General features: G+C 40.4%; 1 protein-coding gene across 9 annotated transcripts in view; it reads right to left on the bottom strand.

Annotated features, from left to right (window-relative positions):
* The window catches only part of ATXN7L1 (ataxin 7 like 1), a 137,154-nt gene that overhangs the window by 21,380 nt on the left and 101,326 nt on the right, over positions 1-14,448 (bottom strand). For all 9 annotated transcript variants that reach the window (XM_068160882.1, XM_068160874.1, XM_068160877.1 and 6 more), the window contains 3 exons: positions 7,497-7,780; positions 3,183-3,265; positions 2,097-2,353 (listed from right to left, as the gene is read on the bottom strand). In XM_068160882.1, coding sequence (XP_068016983.1) covers positions 2,097-2,353; positions 3,183-3,265; positions 7,497-7,780 — 624 coding nt within the window. The remainder of the gene's footprint in view (positions 1-2,096; positions 2,354-3,182; positions 3,266-7,496; positions 7,781-14,448) is intronic.

Raw genomic sequence — 14,448 nt, 5'->3', positions numbered from 1 at the left:
TTGAAATTTTAAATTTGCCATGAAGTTGAGTTTCAGATCACAAGAAGGGCAAAGTATAATTAAAATGCAAACAAAAATCAGATGTGTTAAATGTTACACTGCATTGCTACTCTGCTACTTAATTAATCATAAAGGTCCAGTTATGAAATTTTATTTCACACCAAAATCCGACTGAAATTTGTGTACTAAATACAGTCAGAGTGTTTAGCTGACGCACTTTACAGGTAGATTATTTAAGTGAAACAACTGAGAGGACCTGTTACTGCATGCAGATTTTCTTTACATTTGTCTAAAATCCACTAAAGCAAAGCAGAAATGCCACCACGGGGCATGATGGTGCCTTGCTTTTCAAAAGCATCTTGGAAACAAATGAGATTAGAGCTAGGGGTAGAAAAGGATTCTCAGCTTAATAGTCCATACAATCAAGTATGTATATGGCCCTCTGAGGTTAGAGGAGATGTCCACATCGAGCATAAAATGTATTAAAATAAAATGTATTAAAATAAAGAGTTTCTGCTAGCAGTAGAAGATGGACTATACATTAACCTAAATGTGTCCATGGTAGCCTAAACCCTAGTGGGAAGTGAGCTAAGAAACCAGTCTGTCAGGACACAGCTGCAGACAGGTGCCCTCTTTTGAACCGGGCAGGGATTGCTCACCCACTGTCCATCAACCAGAAACAACTGCTGTGGTTGCTGTTGCAAGGGATAGATTGTGTGAGTGCTCCTTAGCCTCCAGGAAAAGTTGGCTGAGTGAAGCCAAGTCAGCACCACCAGTCAAATCACCACGAGCAAGCTTTCCCTCAGCACAGCACAGATGCAGGCTTGCTGAGTCCCACCAGCAGAGAGGCAATGAGGCTGTCCCTGGTATGGCTGCTCACAAAACCAGACAGGATGAGAGAACAGAGGCACTGCAGCATAAACTGTAGATTGTAAAAGCACAACGTATGTCTGCCAAAATCCCCCTTCTCACCTTTGCAATTTCTTCAACTAACTTTCACTGAATTGCATTCCAGTTTTGCTTCTTTGGCTGTAACACCTACTGAAAGCAATGTCTGCCTGTCCTTCTGTGTTCCTAAGAACTCTAAGAATTACACCAACTTTTCAACCATTTACCTACAGGGATTCTTTCATTCTCATTTCACGCAAACCCTGAGTCCTTCCCTGTCACTGTATGAATAAAATCGCATTATGACTTAATGAACACACAGAAAATGCTGGAAATGCCTCTCTCTGCAAGACTTGACATAGACAGTGAATGGAACAAGTACCTCCTTGAAATAGGGACTACGTTAGTACAAAAGCCTCAAAACAGGCACCAAATCCAGATTAAGACTTTCGTGAAGAAATACTAAACAAAATTAATATGAACAAATCCAACCAGTTTACCTCTCTAACTCCAGCCAAAACTAGTACCAAGATAAATCTTAAACAAACAAACATATAAGAAGTTTATTAAAGAATAATTAGAATTTAGTACACTCAATATCTCATACTAGTTTTTCTAAGGGCATGTCTTTAGAAGTTTGCATTGTCTTTCTGAAAAGTGTTTCTGTCCTTATCAAGAAAAATCTTAATGAGGAAAGACATGCCATGCACAGTTTTGAATCAATAGTTTCAAGAACTAGCTGCTTACGTTGTCATTTACACTACAACACCCTTTCTTTACAAGATGTTCCATTGATGAAGTGTTTGCAGAGAAAAATTGCACGTAAATGTGCAGAATTTCACCACTGATTCTGACCCTGATTCATATACAGAAGACACTGACTGTGAAACATGCCAGAACATCTCAACTGTAAGCTTTCCTAATTATTACTGACCATTTTAGCAAAAAAAAATGCAGTCTGAGATTCTGAGCTGGTCTCTTAGCTCACTTCCCACTAGGGTTTAGGCTACCATGGACACATTTAGGTTAACGTATAGTCCATCTTCTACTGCTAGCAGAAACTCTTTATTTTAATACATTTTATGATGATGCAACAGCTTGAAGAAGTACTGAATACTCATAAAATTATAAGATGTACAAAAGAGTAATGAAAGTAATTTCTTACAGCACCTTTAGAAAGCAACATTCCACACTGCAGCAGTGCTTACCTTGGAAGTACAGAATTTGGTGGTCTAGACTTTGCAGGAGATGTTACTTTAGATTCTTGCCCAGAGCTCACCGAAGATCCTGACAGAGAGTCTTGTGCTGGTGTGAACTGGCTCTGATAGCTTTCTCTTGCAGACAGTGGATGCTCTTTGTCTTTTGCAACTTCTTTTTCCCTGGATCGAGCTTTGTGTTCAGCTAGAAGGATGTCAAACTGTTTTTTACGGCCTGGAACTGCTCGTCGATGATTAAGTGAATGAGTCTAAAAATAGGGTGGTTAAAAAGCATTTGTGTGTGCATGACATTGTTTATGAGTCCTCTACACTTCCGATACACCACAACTCTAAGAGATAAAATCTACTTCAAACAGATTCAGCCACAGTTATGGAAATAAAGCTGTTATGCCAGATTATCTTTGACAATTTATGAAGTCATCCTTAAGAAATACCAGTATCAGGGCTAAAATGACTTTTTGCAACAATTTCCATATAATGGACTCTATTGACTTACCTCTTCCACGACAGAAAGTATAATTCCTATAGTTTTAAAATCTTAGCTCTTAACTTACAATGAAAAAATTTATTTCATTGGATTGAAAACTGTGAATACACTTTAAAGCAAATTTATCTGATGATCTCTACTAATAGGCAGCACATATGCATACAAATGTTCACTACAGAACTCCTACATTGCTGCTACTTTTTGACAAGTGCCTTATTACTACTGCAAGGGCAGCCTTCAAGTAATTTATTGTAGAAGAAACGTTTATTTTTTTAACTAAAGACTGTACTACAATATTGTTGCACACATGAACCAAAAAATGAGCATTTAAAGTAACACCTGTGCTTCTACACAAAATATGAATGTTTTTTGCATAACAAGAAAAAATAAATCTTTTTAGAAACATCAGTGGAATAATGCAGATGCTCTGATTCAAAAAAACAGAATTACTCAAAAGAATTACCTGAAGACAGCGTCTGAATACCATACCCATTGTCTGTAAGACAGGAGCAGGTATGACCTCTCAAACTACTGTGGTAGGATTTAAACTATAACAAAGCATCTGATATTTTATCTTCTAAGAAAAATACCTTGCAGGTGAGCGATCTTGTGCAAGGTTTCTTTGTTTCAGGATCCAATACTCCACAGTGTTTATTTGGGTCAAATTCTCTTTCTGTTTGATGAAGGAGCGAGAAGAAAGAGGAGAAAAAAAAAGATTACATATTTTTTAACCAAGTAGCTACAATTTTTGTCTGATAGAACTTACTTCAACCAGGCTCAACCTGAACCACTGATTCCAACCTCAGCATCCCATAACAGAGCCAACATGCATTGCCGATACTGTTGTGTGGTTCTTTGCCCTAATATGTTTCAAACTATTTAGAGCATGATTTCGGTCACAGACCTCACAGAACTGAGTCAGCTTACAGAGCTGTACTCAATGAAGTAGCCCACAAGCAGGACCAAAACAAACACCTGCAGGTTCAGTTCCCTTTCTAATGCTGGCTGCTCTGAGGTTGTAAAATACAGCATTTGCCAACCTAGCTTCCGAGTTTGGGCAGGACGCATACAGATTAAATATTATAAGTGCTTTCAATAATATTTCTTTGACATACTCAGAAACTCTGGAGAACAACCCATGGTGCCTCCCAAGTAAATTGAAGATTACTAGTGGTATTTAAAGCCCAAATTTATCTAAATCTGCCCTGTAAATCTGTGTGAAGTCATGCATATGTAACGTTATTTCCCTAAGTGAAGGAAGGCATGAAGTTTAAAGTCTGCAAATTGTGAAGAAAAAAAAAAAGAAGGGACATTTATGAGTTCTAGTTATGATCAACATTAATATTTAATAGGCTGTATTTCATAGAATCATAGAATGGTATGGGTTGGAGGGGATCTCCAAAGGTCATCTGGTCCAAACCCCTCTGCAGCAAGCAGGGTCATCCTCAACTAGATCAGGCCACCCAGAGCCCTGCCCAGCCTTACCATGATTATCTCCAGGGATGGGACCCCAAACACTTCTCTGGGCAACCTGTTCCAATGTTCCACCACCCTCATTGTAAAGAACCTATTCCTAACATCCAGTCTAAATCTTCTCTTCTCCAGTTTGAAGCCACTGTCCCTTGTCCTGTCACTGCAGGCCTTGTAAACAGTCTCTCTTCATCCTTCTTACAGGCCCCTTTCAGGTACTGGAAGGCTGCTATTCGGTCTCCCCAGAGCCTTCTCTTCTCCAGGCTGAACAATCCCAGCTCCCTCAGTCTGTCCGTATAGCAGAGGTGCTCCAAACCCCTGATCACTTTCACAGCCCTTCTCTAGACCTGTTCCACTAGGTCAATGCTCTTCCTGTATAGAATAGAAAAGAATAAACCAGGTTGGAAGAGACCTTCAAGATCATCGCGTCCAACCTATCATCCAACACCACCTAATCAACTAACCCATGCAACCAAGCACCCTGTCAAGTCTCCTCCTGAACACCTCCAGTGATGGCAATTCCACCACCTCCCCGGGCAGTCCATTCCAATGGGCAATCACTCTCTCTGTGTAAAACTTCCTCCTGACCTCCAGCCTGAACTTCCCCTGGTGCAGCCTGAGACTGTGTCCTCTTGTTCTGGTGCTGGCTGCCTGGGAGAAGAGACCAACCTCTGCCTGTATTGAGGGCTCCAGAGCTGGACACAGCTCTCCAGGGTGAGGTCTCCACAGAGCAGAGCCAAATGGCAAAATCACCTCTCTGTGGTTCCACAAGCTCCTTCCTCTCTCTCACCAACAACAGCACTGCTGAAAAGATGGCAGGTTCATTCATCACCCAAACAACTATCAGCTCTCAGAAAAGAAAAAAAAGCAAAAAACAAACAAACCACAAACTTCAGCCACAGTCAGGGAAATCATGTCAGAGTGAATGTTGCTAAAAAAGAAAGAAAATGGATGTAAACTGGCCAGATCTATCAAAGAGTTTCAAAACTTAACAACTGCACAGGTCCACAGCAGTGGACTGAGGAAAATCTAAATCCCCTAGCCACTGTCTCATTCTTTTAACGTGAAATGAATTGAATTTTTGGGATATCTAAAATAATCACTCATTGACCTTCCAATATTTTTTTCTCAGCTTTTGCACAATACTGTATAACAATGGAGATGAATCCATCATAGTGACATACAACCTACAGGAAATTCATCTACAGCACTCTCAGGACTTCTATTTGCATCATGTCTAAATTACTGTGTTGCTGCATCAATACAGGAGGCAGCAGAAGCAAGACTGAGCAGATTCTAAATCTGATAATGACAGAGGACCTTTGGGACAAAAAGAAAAGATTCTGTGGATTTGTTAGCCACGTAAAAGTTAACTAATGCCTACTGTAGTGCTTTAACAGGCCTATGCAGAAGTTTCCACTGGTTAAATGTTCCCTGGCCTAGAGACACTGCAAGTCATAGAGTCATAGAATTGTTAGGGTTGGAAGGAACCTCAATGATCATCTAGTTCCAACTCCACTGCCATGGGCAGGGACACTTCACACTAGATCCAGCCTGGCCTTAAAACCTCCAGGCATGGGGCCTCCCCCACCTCCATGGGCAACCTGTTCCAGTGTCTCACCACTCTCATGGTGAAGAATTAGTAAGTGACAGCTTAGATCACCTCCACACAAAATAAGCAAGCAAGCTGAATCAAGCAAGCTCTATAGAAATTATTCTCCTGTATGAATACCCTGCAGCAAGCACTTGTACAAAAGAGGTCTAAGTATCACCTACAACCCTGCAGTAGTACATGGTGACACAAGGAAAACAAGTATCTCAAACAACATCAGTTTCAATCGTCCTAGGGAGAAATTCAGAATTGTTTAGCTAAATTAAGCATCTAAACTATCAAAGGAAATAACAGGTGAAAAGAAAACAGTATTTTAAATTAACTACAAAATATGTAGAGTTTTTATTAGAATAACAAATTGGATCTTAGCAAGTACAACACAGTCAGCTCCTTTCTTGTATGATTTTTTCCTTTGGTAGAATGAACAATGGTTCTGGCTTCTTATACAACACCTTTAACTAGTTAAGAAAACAATCAGTGCACTGAAGCCTTTTAAGGCAGTGGCATTGTTCCATAGCCCATGAAGCCCTAGCAAACAGCTTGCACTGGTCTGGAATCAAGCCAAGGTACCAGTAGCATAGGTTAACTGCCAAGTTTAAGGAAAAGACTAAAATAAACCTGATATTCAGTCAAAAAAACCCAGGGCATGCTTGTTAACTGGAAACTAAAGCATTTACCTTGCACAATTTCTACTTGGTTCATAACTAGCACACACTGAGAAATCACATGAACTCACTTTCTGCCAAGCTGATGATCTAAAGCAGATCGTGCTGCCATTGGCAAAATTAGCCTTTCAGTACACATCAGAAGTTCCTGCCCAAATCACAAAGTGCTGTCAGCTGATGAATAGACCCTGCGCAGCTTCTGAAGCTGGAAACTTGACTCAGTTACTTTTGCTTTAAAAAAACTAAGCAAACAAGCAAGCAAACAAAAAGAATCCCTCAATATACTTAATTTCCTTTCATTTAGAACAAAAGTATGTTTTCAGCTTTAGGGAACAAATTCTCTACTCACTGCCCAACAGCTGGTATGGGTCACCTCCACTGAAAATAATTCTTCCTCCAACGGATAGCAATCTTACTAAGGTTGGAGCCTTAGTGGAGGCTCTGCCCTCCCACAATGGGGCATTCTGTGCTCCAGTGGTAGATTTGCATTTCTGTCCTCCATACTGGCCTCTCTTAAGGCCATCCTGCACATTTCCACATTTAATGTTACTCCCTCAACCTCACTGGTCCTATGTTCCTGAGAAAGATCAAGATGCCCATGCTACAAACTTAATTCATGTGAATCATGCAGGGAGAAGGGTGAAAGGAAATTCTGTCTTTTAAGACTTCCTTAGCATTCCCTGTCAACTTAGAATTTTGAAACCAAACAAAAAGAAGATTATTTTAAAAATCATGACTTGGTGAATAATGCAACGTCTTAAACCTCAACTGTTCAACTCGATCACAACTATACTAAAGTTACCCAACCAAGGCTCATTTTGTTTTGTTATAAACAGATCCAAATCACGTAACGGCTCAAGGAAGCCTTCTGCCTTTCTGTTTTGATGAATTTTTACTTCCTTCAAAATTTATATTTGGCCTGTTGACCAGCTGTGAAATGCATTAAATGCTCTAATTTCAAGCTCAACAGAACGTGTTCTTTGAAAACGTTTTACACATGCTAGCAGAATATGAAAGCTCTCTTTTTCATACATGCAAACTGGCTCTTTACAGTAAAAAATCAAACCAAACCCAGGCTACAGCCCTTTATTAGTCCTGAGCTATACAAATATTAATGAAGAAAGATGGACTACAAAGATAACTACAAGATCACTCACCTGAAAGTCTTTTGTAAGGCTTGTTACTGCTTTTAGTGCCATTTTGGTGTTTCTTGTCTATTGAAGGAGCTATGATTCCTTTGCCGTTCAAAATCTTTTCTGGTGAGGGTGGCACTGATTTGGATGTCAAACCAGATTTTACCAAAGTTGGAGCAGGTATGGTGGATGAAGAGGCTGAGGAGGAAGTGATGGTGGTAGTGGTTGCAGAATTCATTTTAACATTGGCACCATCTGCCTTCACTAGGTTAGGAATTTTCTCCAGACTGACTACTGGAACAGGAACGCTGCAAAACCAAAGAAAAATCCTCAAGTTGTTTTCTGTGCCAGAGATTTACAGATAAGAAAAATTTCAACACAAGTGACAAAGTATCTTCAGACCAGACTAAAATGCAATATTTAGGATCATTACTGACTACTTTTGTTCAATCAAATGTTTACAAAACAAGGCATCTGTAAATCCTGGCAAGTAGAGAATTATCAAAATGAATCTAATGATTTTGGTTTTTGTTTAAAAGATCTAATCTGCTACTATTCATACGCAAAGTAAGTATTTGGTACTAAGCAAAACACACCCACTTACATGTCTCATGAGCATGTATCAGATGTGTGTCCTATACTAAACACTCCATGACAGCAAAGCAGTTTGCTAAAAACATTAATGTTTTTAAACTAAGACAAAAATAACTCATTTGTTCCGATGTGTCTGAATGGCATGCAATGAAACACGGAGAAAAGAGACTTAAGCACAGCATCCTTAACAGCAGTCCCTTTAAAATATTAGGATCCATGATGAATTGACCATTAGCAAAATGTCCTTTTAATCAAATCACACTAATTTAAAAATTCCCCACGTAATTATGAGCTTACTTGGTCCTTTTCAGAATTAAAGTTTGTAACAACTAGTTTCCTTAACTACCACCACAGCATATTTGTGATGTTAACAAATGCTACTTTCTCAAACCAGCAGGAAAAAGACGAAGACAAGTGATTTTCAATTCCAGCATTATTTTTATCAGCTCCTATCTGCATGAGGAACTATCCAACAGTGATAGCTGCTTTTTACCTACCCAACAACTCCAGAACTGGCTGTCTTGTGAATGGCAAATCTACTTTAGCAGAGAAGTTGGACTAAATGTGATCTTTAGCGGTCCCTTTCAACCACTACCATTCTCTGATTCTGTAATGTGACTACCAATTAATATCTAATATATAAATTTATCCTTACTGAAACAAATGCAGATTAAAAAAAGAACTAAATAAAACCCCTAAATTCTCAGACCTTAAATGTCAGTTTTCATTGGAGGCTGCAAAAGAAAACATCTTGCTTATTCAGTTCTTCCCGAAGAGTTGCTTTTGACAAACAGTTATCTGTTCTGTAATCAAATTCACACATGGATCATGCAAAATGACAATTTTCAGACTATCATTCATTCTACACTGAGCAAACAAAATAAACACAAAGGTGATGTTTAAAAGGTAAACCAAATTCCTTATTCAGAAGTAGGAGAGTCTCCTTGAAAATATTGCTATCTTTTCCTTTCTGAATAACACAGGACTAGACTAACCTCCAAAATTTTAGTTCCCAGCATAAAGGTTGAGGAGACTGTCCTGCACAAAAAAAAATTCTTAAACCTCAGAACTTCTTTAATCTATTATCTTTAAAGGTTTAACTTGATGTATTTGGTTAAAGGTAAAATCAATCTTATTTATTAAGAGTGTGAAATTACTTCTTAGCAAACCATACTCCACAACCTGCTTCTTGCATGTTCAGATGGCACATCGCTGCAATAATTTGGCATAGTAGCACAGAGCTTCTGTATGTGTATTACTTGTGTGCTGCCTGTCAAACACATAATTCCTGTGCAGTAAGAATCTATCTTGACACATACTGTCACATGACAGTTCAGGTATAGAGGAGTTTCTTGCCAGACACTACACTGTTCTCACGTGCCCAAGACAGGTAACATCTGCCCATCTGCACAGCACTGTGTTGTTTGGGGCTTCCCCTCATTCACAACTTCAGTCTTTTGTATCTCAAAAATGGCACCTTGGCTGCATACCTCCTACTAAAGGAATACTTCACAAAGGTGGACCTTCTACAACTGATGGCTCTCAAGAGGGACTTCAGGGCCCTGGGTCAACTGGTCAGGGGAGTGGGAGCACAGGTAGTTTTCTCCTACATGCCCCTAGTTAGCTGGACTCATTGACAGGGCTTTAAACTAGATTAGAAAGGGGAAAGGGGAAAGACCAGGCTTGCTGGAGACAAGTCTGGAATATCTGTGGGATGGTGCGATAGTTCCACTGCTATCTCAGGGGACATAGGGAATAGTGGGCCATGAGATAATGATGATGAGCTAGGACTCATGATAATACCTGAGAGCAGTTAAGCAGGGAGCAGACCCCCACCATGCACAAAAGCTCCCAGGTGAAGCACATATCTGCCAATGCATGGAGCATGGGGAATTAGCAAGAAGAACTTGAAGCTATCATCCAGAAGGAAAACTATGATATGATTGCCCTGATGGAAACACGGGCAATCATATGAATCCCATACATGGAGTGCTCTTTGATGGCTACTGGCTCTTCAGAAGGGATAGGCCCAGAAGGAGAGGTGGTGGGGTGGCCCTGTATATCAGGGAAGGTCTCAACTGTTTTGAGCATGATGATGATGGTGATGTTAGAGTTGAATGCTTGTGGCTGAGAATCAGGGGAAAGGCCAACAAGGCAGATGTGATGATGGGGGTCTGCTACAGAACACCCAACCAGGATGAGGAGGTTGATGAAGTGCTTTATAGGTGCCTGGGGAAGGTCTCAGAATCAATAGCCCTTGTTCTTGTGGGGTACTTCAACTTACTCAGTATCTGCTGGAAATACAACACAGCAGACAGGAAGCAGACATGGAGGTTCTTGGAGTGGAAGATAACTTCCTAACACAGCTGGTGAATAAGCCAAAGAGGGATGGCTCTCTACTAGACCTGATATTTGTATACAGAGCAGGACTAGTAGGAGATGTAAAGGTTGGTGGCTGTCTTGGACAAAGTGACCACAAGATGGTGGAGTTTTCAATTCTTAGTGAAGTTAGGAGGGGAGTCAATAGCACTGCATCCTTGGACTTCCAAAGGGCAGACTTTGACTCGTTTAGGAGACTGGTTGATGGCATCCCCTGGGAGGTAGGCCTGAAGGATAAAGGAGCCCAGGAATGCTGGACATTCCTCAAGAGAGAAATCTTCAAGGCACAGGAACAAGCTGTCCTTGTGCATTGGAAAACAAGCCAGCAGGGCTAGGTAGAGAGCTTTGGGTAGAACTCAGGAAGAAAAGGAAAGTCTGATGGCTATGGAAGGAGGGGCAAGCAACTCAGGTAGAGTACAAGGCTCTTGCAAGGATTTGTAGGGAGAAAATTAGAAAGGCCAAAATTCAACCAGAACTCAATGTAGCCAGTGTCATTAAAGTGAATAAAAAGAGCTTCTGTAAGTATGCTAATAGTAAAAGACGAGCTAGGGAGAACCTCCACCCACTACTGGATGTAGGGGGAAACCTGGTGACAAGGACAAAGCTCAGCTTTGGAAAGAAAAGGAAAAAGCTCAGCTGCTGAACTTTGCCTCAGTATTTGTCAGTGACACCAGTTGCTCTTTGCAGGATCAGTCCCTGGAACTGAAAGATACAGATGTGGAGCAGAAAGCAGACCCCACAATCCAGGAGGAAATGATCCGTGACCTATTGTGCCACTTAGATGTGCACAAGTCTATGGGACCAGATGTGATCCACCCAAGGGTAGTTAAGGAGCTGGCAGATGTGCTCACCAGGCCTCTTGCCATTATCTGTCACCAGTTCTGGTTAACTGGGGAGGTTCCAGTTGACTGGAGGCAAGTAAATGTGGCACCCATCTACAAGAAGGGCTGGAAGGATGATCCAGGGAGCCACAGGCCTGTCAGTCTGACCTGGGTGCTTGGGAAGGTTATGTAGCAGGTCATCCTGAGTGCCATCGTGTGGCACTCACAAGGCAATCAGGCGATCTGGCCTAATCTGCAGGGGTTTATGAAAGGCAGGTCCAGACTGACTAATCTGTCCTCCTTCTGCAATAAGTTGACCTACCTAGTGCATGAGGGTAGTGCCATGCACATTGTCTACTATGACTTCAGTAAAGCCTTTGACACTGTCTCCCACAGCATTCTCCTTTGGAAACTCCTGGCACAAGGCTTGGATCCATGCCCTCTGCACTGGATAAAGACCTGGCTGATGGCCAGGCCCACAGAGTGGTGGTGAACAGAGCTAAATCTGGCTGGTGAGCAGTCACTAGTGGTGTCTCCCAGGGTTCAGTACTGGGGCCTTCGGTACTCTTTAATGTCTTTATTAATGAACTGGAAGAGGTGATTAAATGTACCTTCAAATAAGTTTGCAGATGACACAGCTGTGTGTGACTGTGTCAATCTGTGAGAAGGTATGGAAGCTTTACAGTGAGCTCTGAACAGGTTAAATCAACAGGCCAAGGCCAGGTGCCAGGTTCTGCACCTGGGTGTCAACAACCCCATGGTAAGTTACAGACTTGGGGGTGTGTGGTTGGAAAGTTACAACTCGGAGGAGGACCTGGAGTTCTCAAACATTGAAATGGTCTTCCCAGGGCAGTGGTGGAGTCACCATCCCTGGAGGTATTCAAGCAGTGCATGGACCTGGTGCTTAGGGACATGGTTTGGTGGTGACCCCTCAGTGATGGCTCTAGGATTGGACTGGATGATCTTTGAGGTCTCTTCCAACCAGTTGTATTCTGTGATTCCACAATCAGAGAAATATGACTTTAAGATGGCATTGTCCATGGGACACCATTCAGAAACATCAGCAGCAGGGTCCAAAATAACTAAAATCTCGACATCCCTGGGCTAATATAAAACCTCTGTTTCTCCACAGCTGCTGAAGGTGGTAAGAAGAAAAGTGCAGTGTGTGGCTGGAGCAGACTCCCAGAAAGTTGTTAATCTTTGTTCAAAGGGTATTTTAACACAGAGAAAAAAATAATATCTATGAAACTTGATGCAAACAATATGCATATTAAAAAAGCTAAAAGGAAGATTTAGACACTACAGCATACTCTGGAGCTGTAAATAAATGATATGAAACTTCCATAGCCTGTAGTACCATAAATACAGCAGTCAGCTAGTCAGAATACATACCTGACTGCAGGAAGAAGTAGAGCACTGGCCAGTAACTAAGCAAAACCCCCTGAACTTACTCCCAAACCCAGAACTGTATTAAGTGCTTCAGAGAATGCAACCACGGAGCTACGAAAAACAGGATTTGATCTTCTATTTTTTTAAACTGCTCTGAGTTTATTAAGTTAAATGACAGAAAGAAAAAATTCTAAAGTTTCAGGAATTATTTTTTTTCTTTTAAATAGATGTTGATTACATTTTCTGAAAACAGCACAATTTTTTTTACAGAAAATCAATGAGTTTATATACATAACATATATATAAAAAAATATATACTACATTTACTCTATAATATATATACTATAACTTACTTGATAATATATGTACTATAATTTACTGTATATGCAAAAACATGGATAGACTTCATGTCGAGTTTCTAAGATCTATCTTAATTCAAAGTATTGATACAGAGTGAAAGGTACCGATACACAGTATTGATACTGTGTATTACCTGGTCTAGTAGAAAAATACGGTCAATAAACATGAAAAGAGGTTCTCTATTCTGCAGTGCTCAAAATCTCAAATCCTGTGGTACACAGGGATGGATCACCATGGAAAAAAAGCCAGCAGAGGGAACATTTTCACTGAGTTTTGTTATAGACCAACAAGTCAAACTTTGGATCATATGTTTCATAGGAATGTGAAAGAAAAAAGAAAAGTACTCCAGTATTTGAGGACACACATTGTATAGGACTCCTAGCAGTCTACAGGAAATTATTTGAGATTGTAGAAGCTACAGGTGGTAATTTTGACCCTTTTTTTTTTTTTTTCCTTTGGATATATGGTTCCCACATTTAACAACAAATGTTTATGTTTCTATATAAATATCACAGCAGCGACATCCTCCACAGCAGTGCTCAGAAGTTGCACTAGAGCATGGCAGGTGAAGCAGCATCCTTTGGGCAGGTCAGCAGTGAGGGAGAGAGTTCCTGGCTGCAGGAAGTATTTGGGCTATTCTTATTAATTATTGATTGTTTGATCATTATTATCATGATTACTAATAATCACCTTACTCTTTGCCATTTTCTACCCTTTTGCTATGCCTCTTACCACTCCAACTGTAAGCTTGAAAACCAGACCATTTAGATTTATCTTGATCAAAGTGCAGCAGTGCTCCAGCACTGTTACAGTGTCTAAGCACTGCTGTATTAATAGCAACAATGTTAGAGAGACTGGGGGGGAATAAAATCAGAGCTGACAGATATTTATGGATGATGTATTCACAATAATCCTTCATATTCTAATTACAAGAAGGGAAGTATTAAAACAGTGGCTATGAAAACTAAACAGTTTCAGATCTCTTTCATCTGATCATGCTTTCTAAAGCATTAGCTGAAGAGCAACCTGAATCCTGCAGCACATCTTAAAACAACACAGGATGTGAAGAAGAAAGAGAGCTGCTGGGTCAATGTTTAAGAGGATGACTCAACCAAAACTAGAGTTAATTAAGCAACAGAAGAGATGGGTCTCCATGCAGGCAGGCATGATAACAGACAGGTCTACTGAAATACTACTGCTGAAATAATACTACTGAAATAGTTGCTGAAATACTACTACTGAAATAGCACTGAAATGCTACTACTGAAATACTACTACTACTTGTAACAGCTAAAATTTAAAAGAAATGCTGCAGGAAAGAATCAGGCAAGTGCAACAAAGATTATTATAGGTCTACAAAGCAATCATTACAAGCGATACAATTCCTGAATTAAGCTAATTTGCTAACCCTCTGGAAGAACCTATGTCAAGTA

Source organism: Melanerpes formicivorus, unplaced genomic scaffold, assembly GCF_026170545.1.
Source record: "Melanerpes formicivorus ecotype bairdi unplaced genomic scaffold, bMelFor1.0.p_v2 SCAF_54, whole genome shotgun sequence".
NCBI lineage: Eukaryota > Metazoa > Chordata > Aves > Piciformes > Picidae > Melanerpes > Melanerpes formicivorus.
Note: the sequence above shows the minus strand (reverse complement) of the source record. Positions and strands in the feature narration are given on the sequence as shown.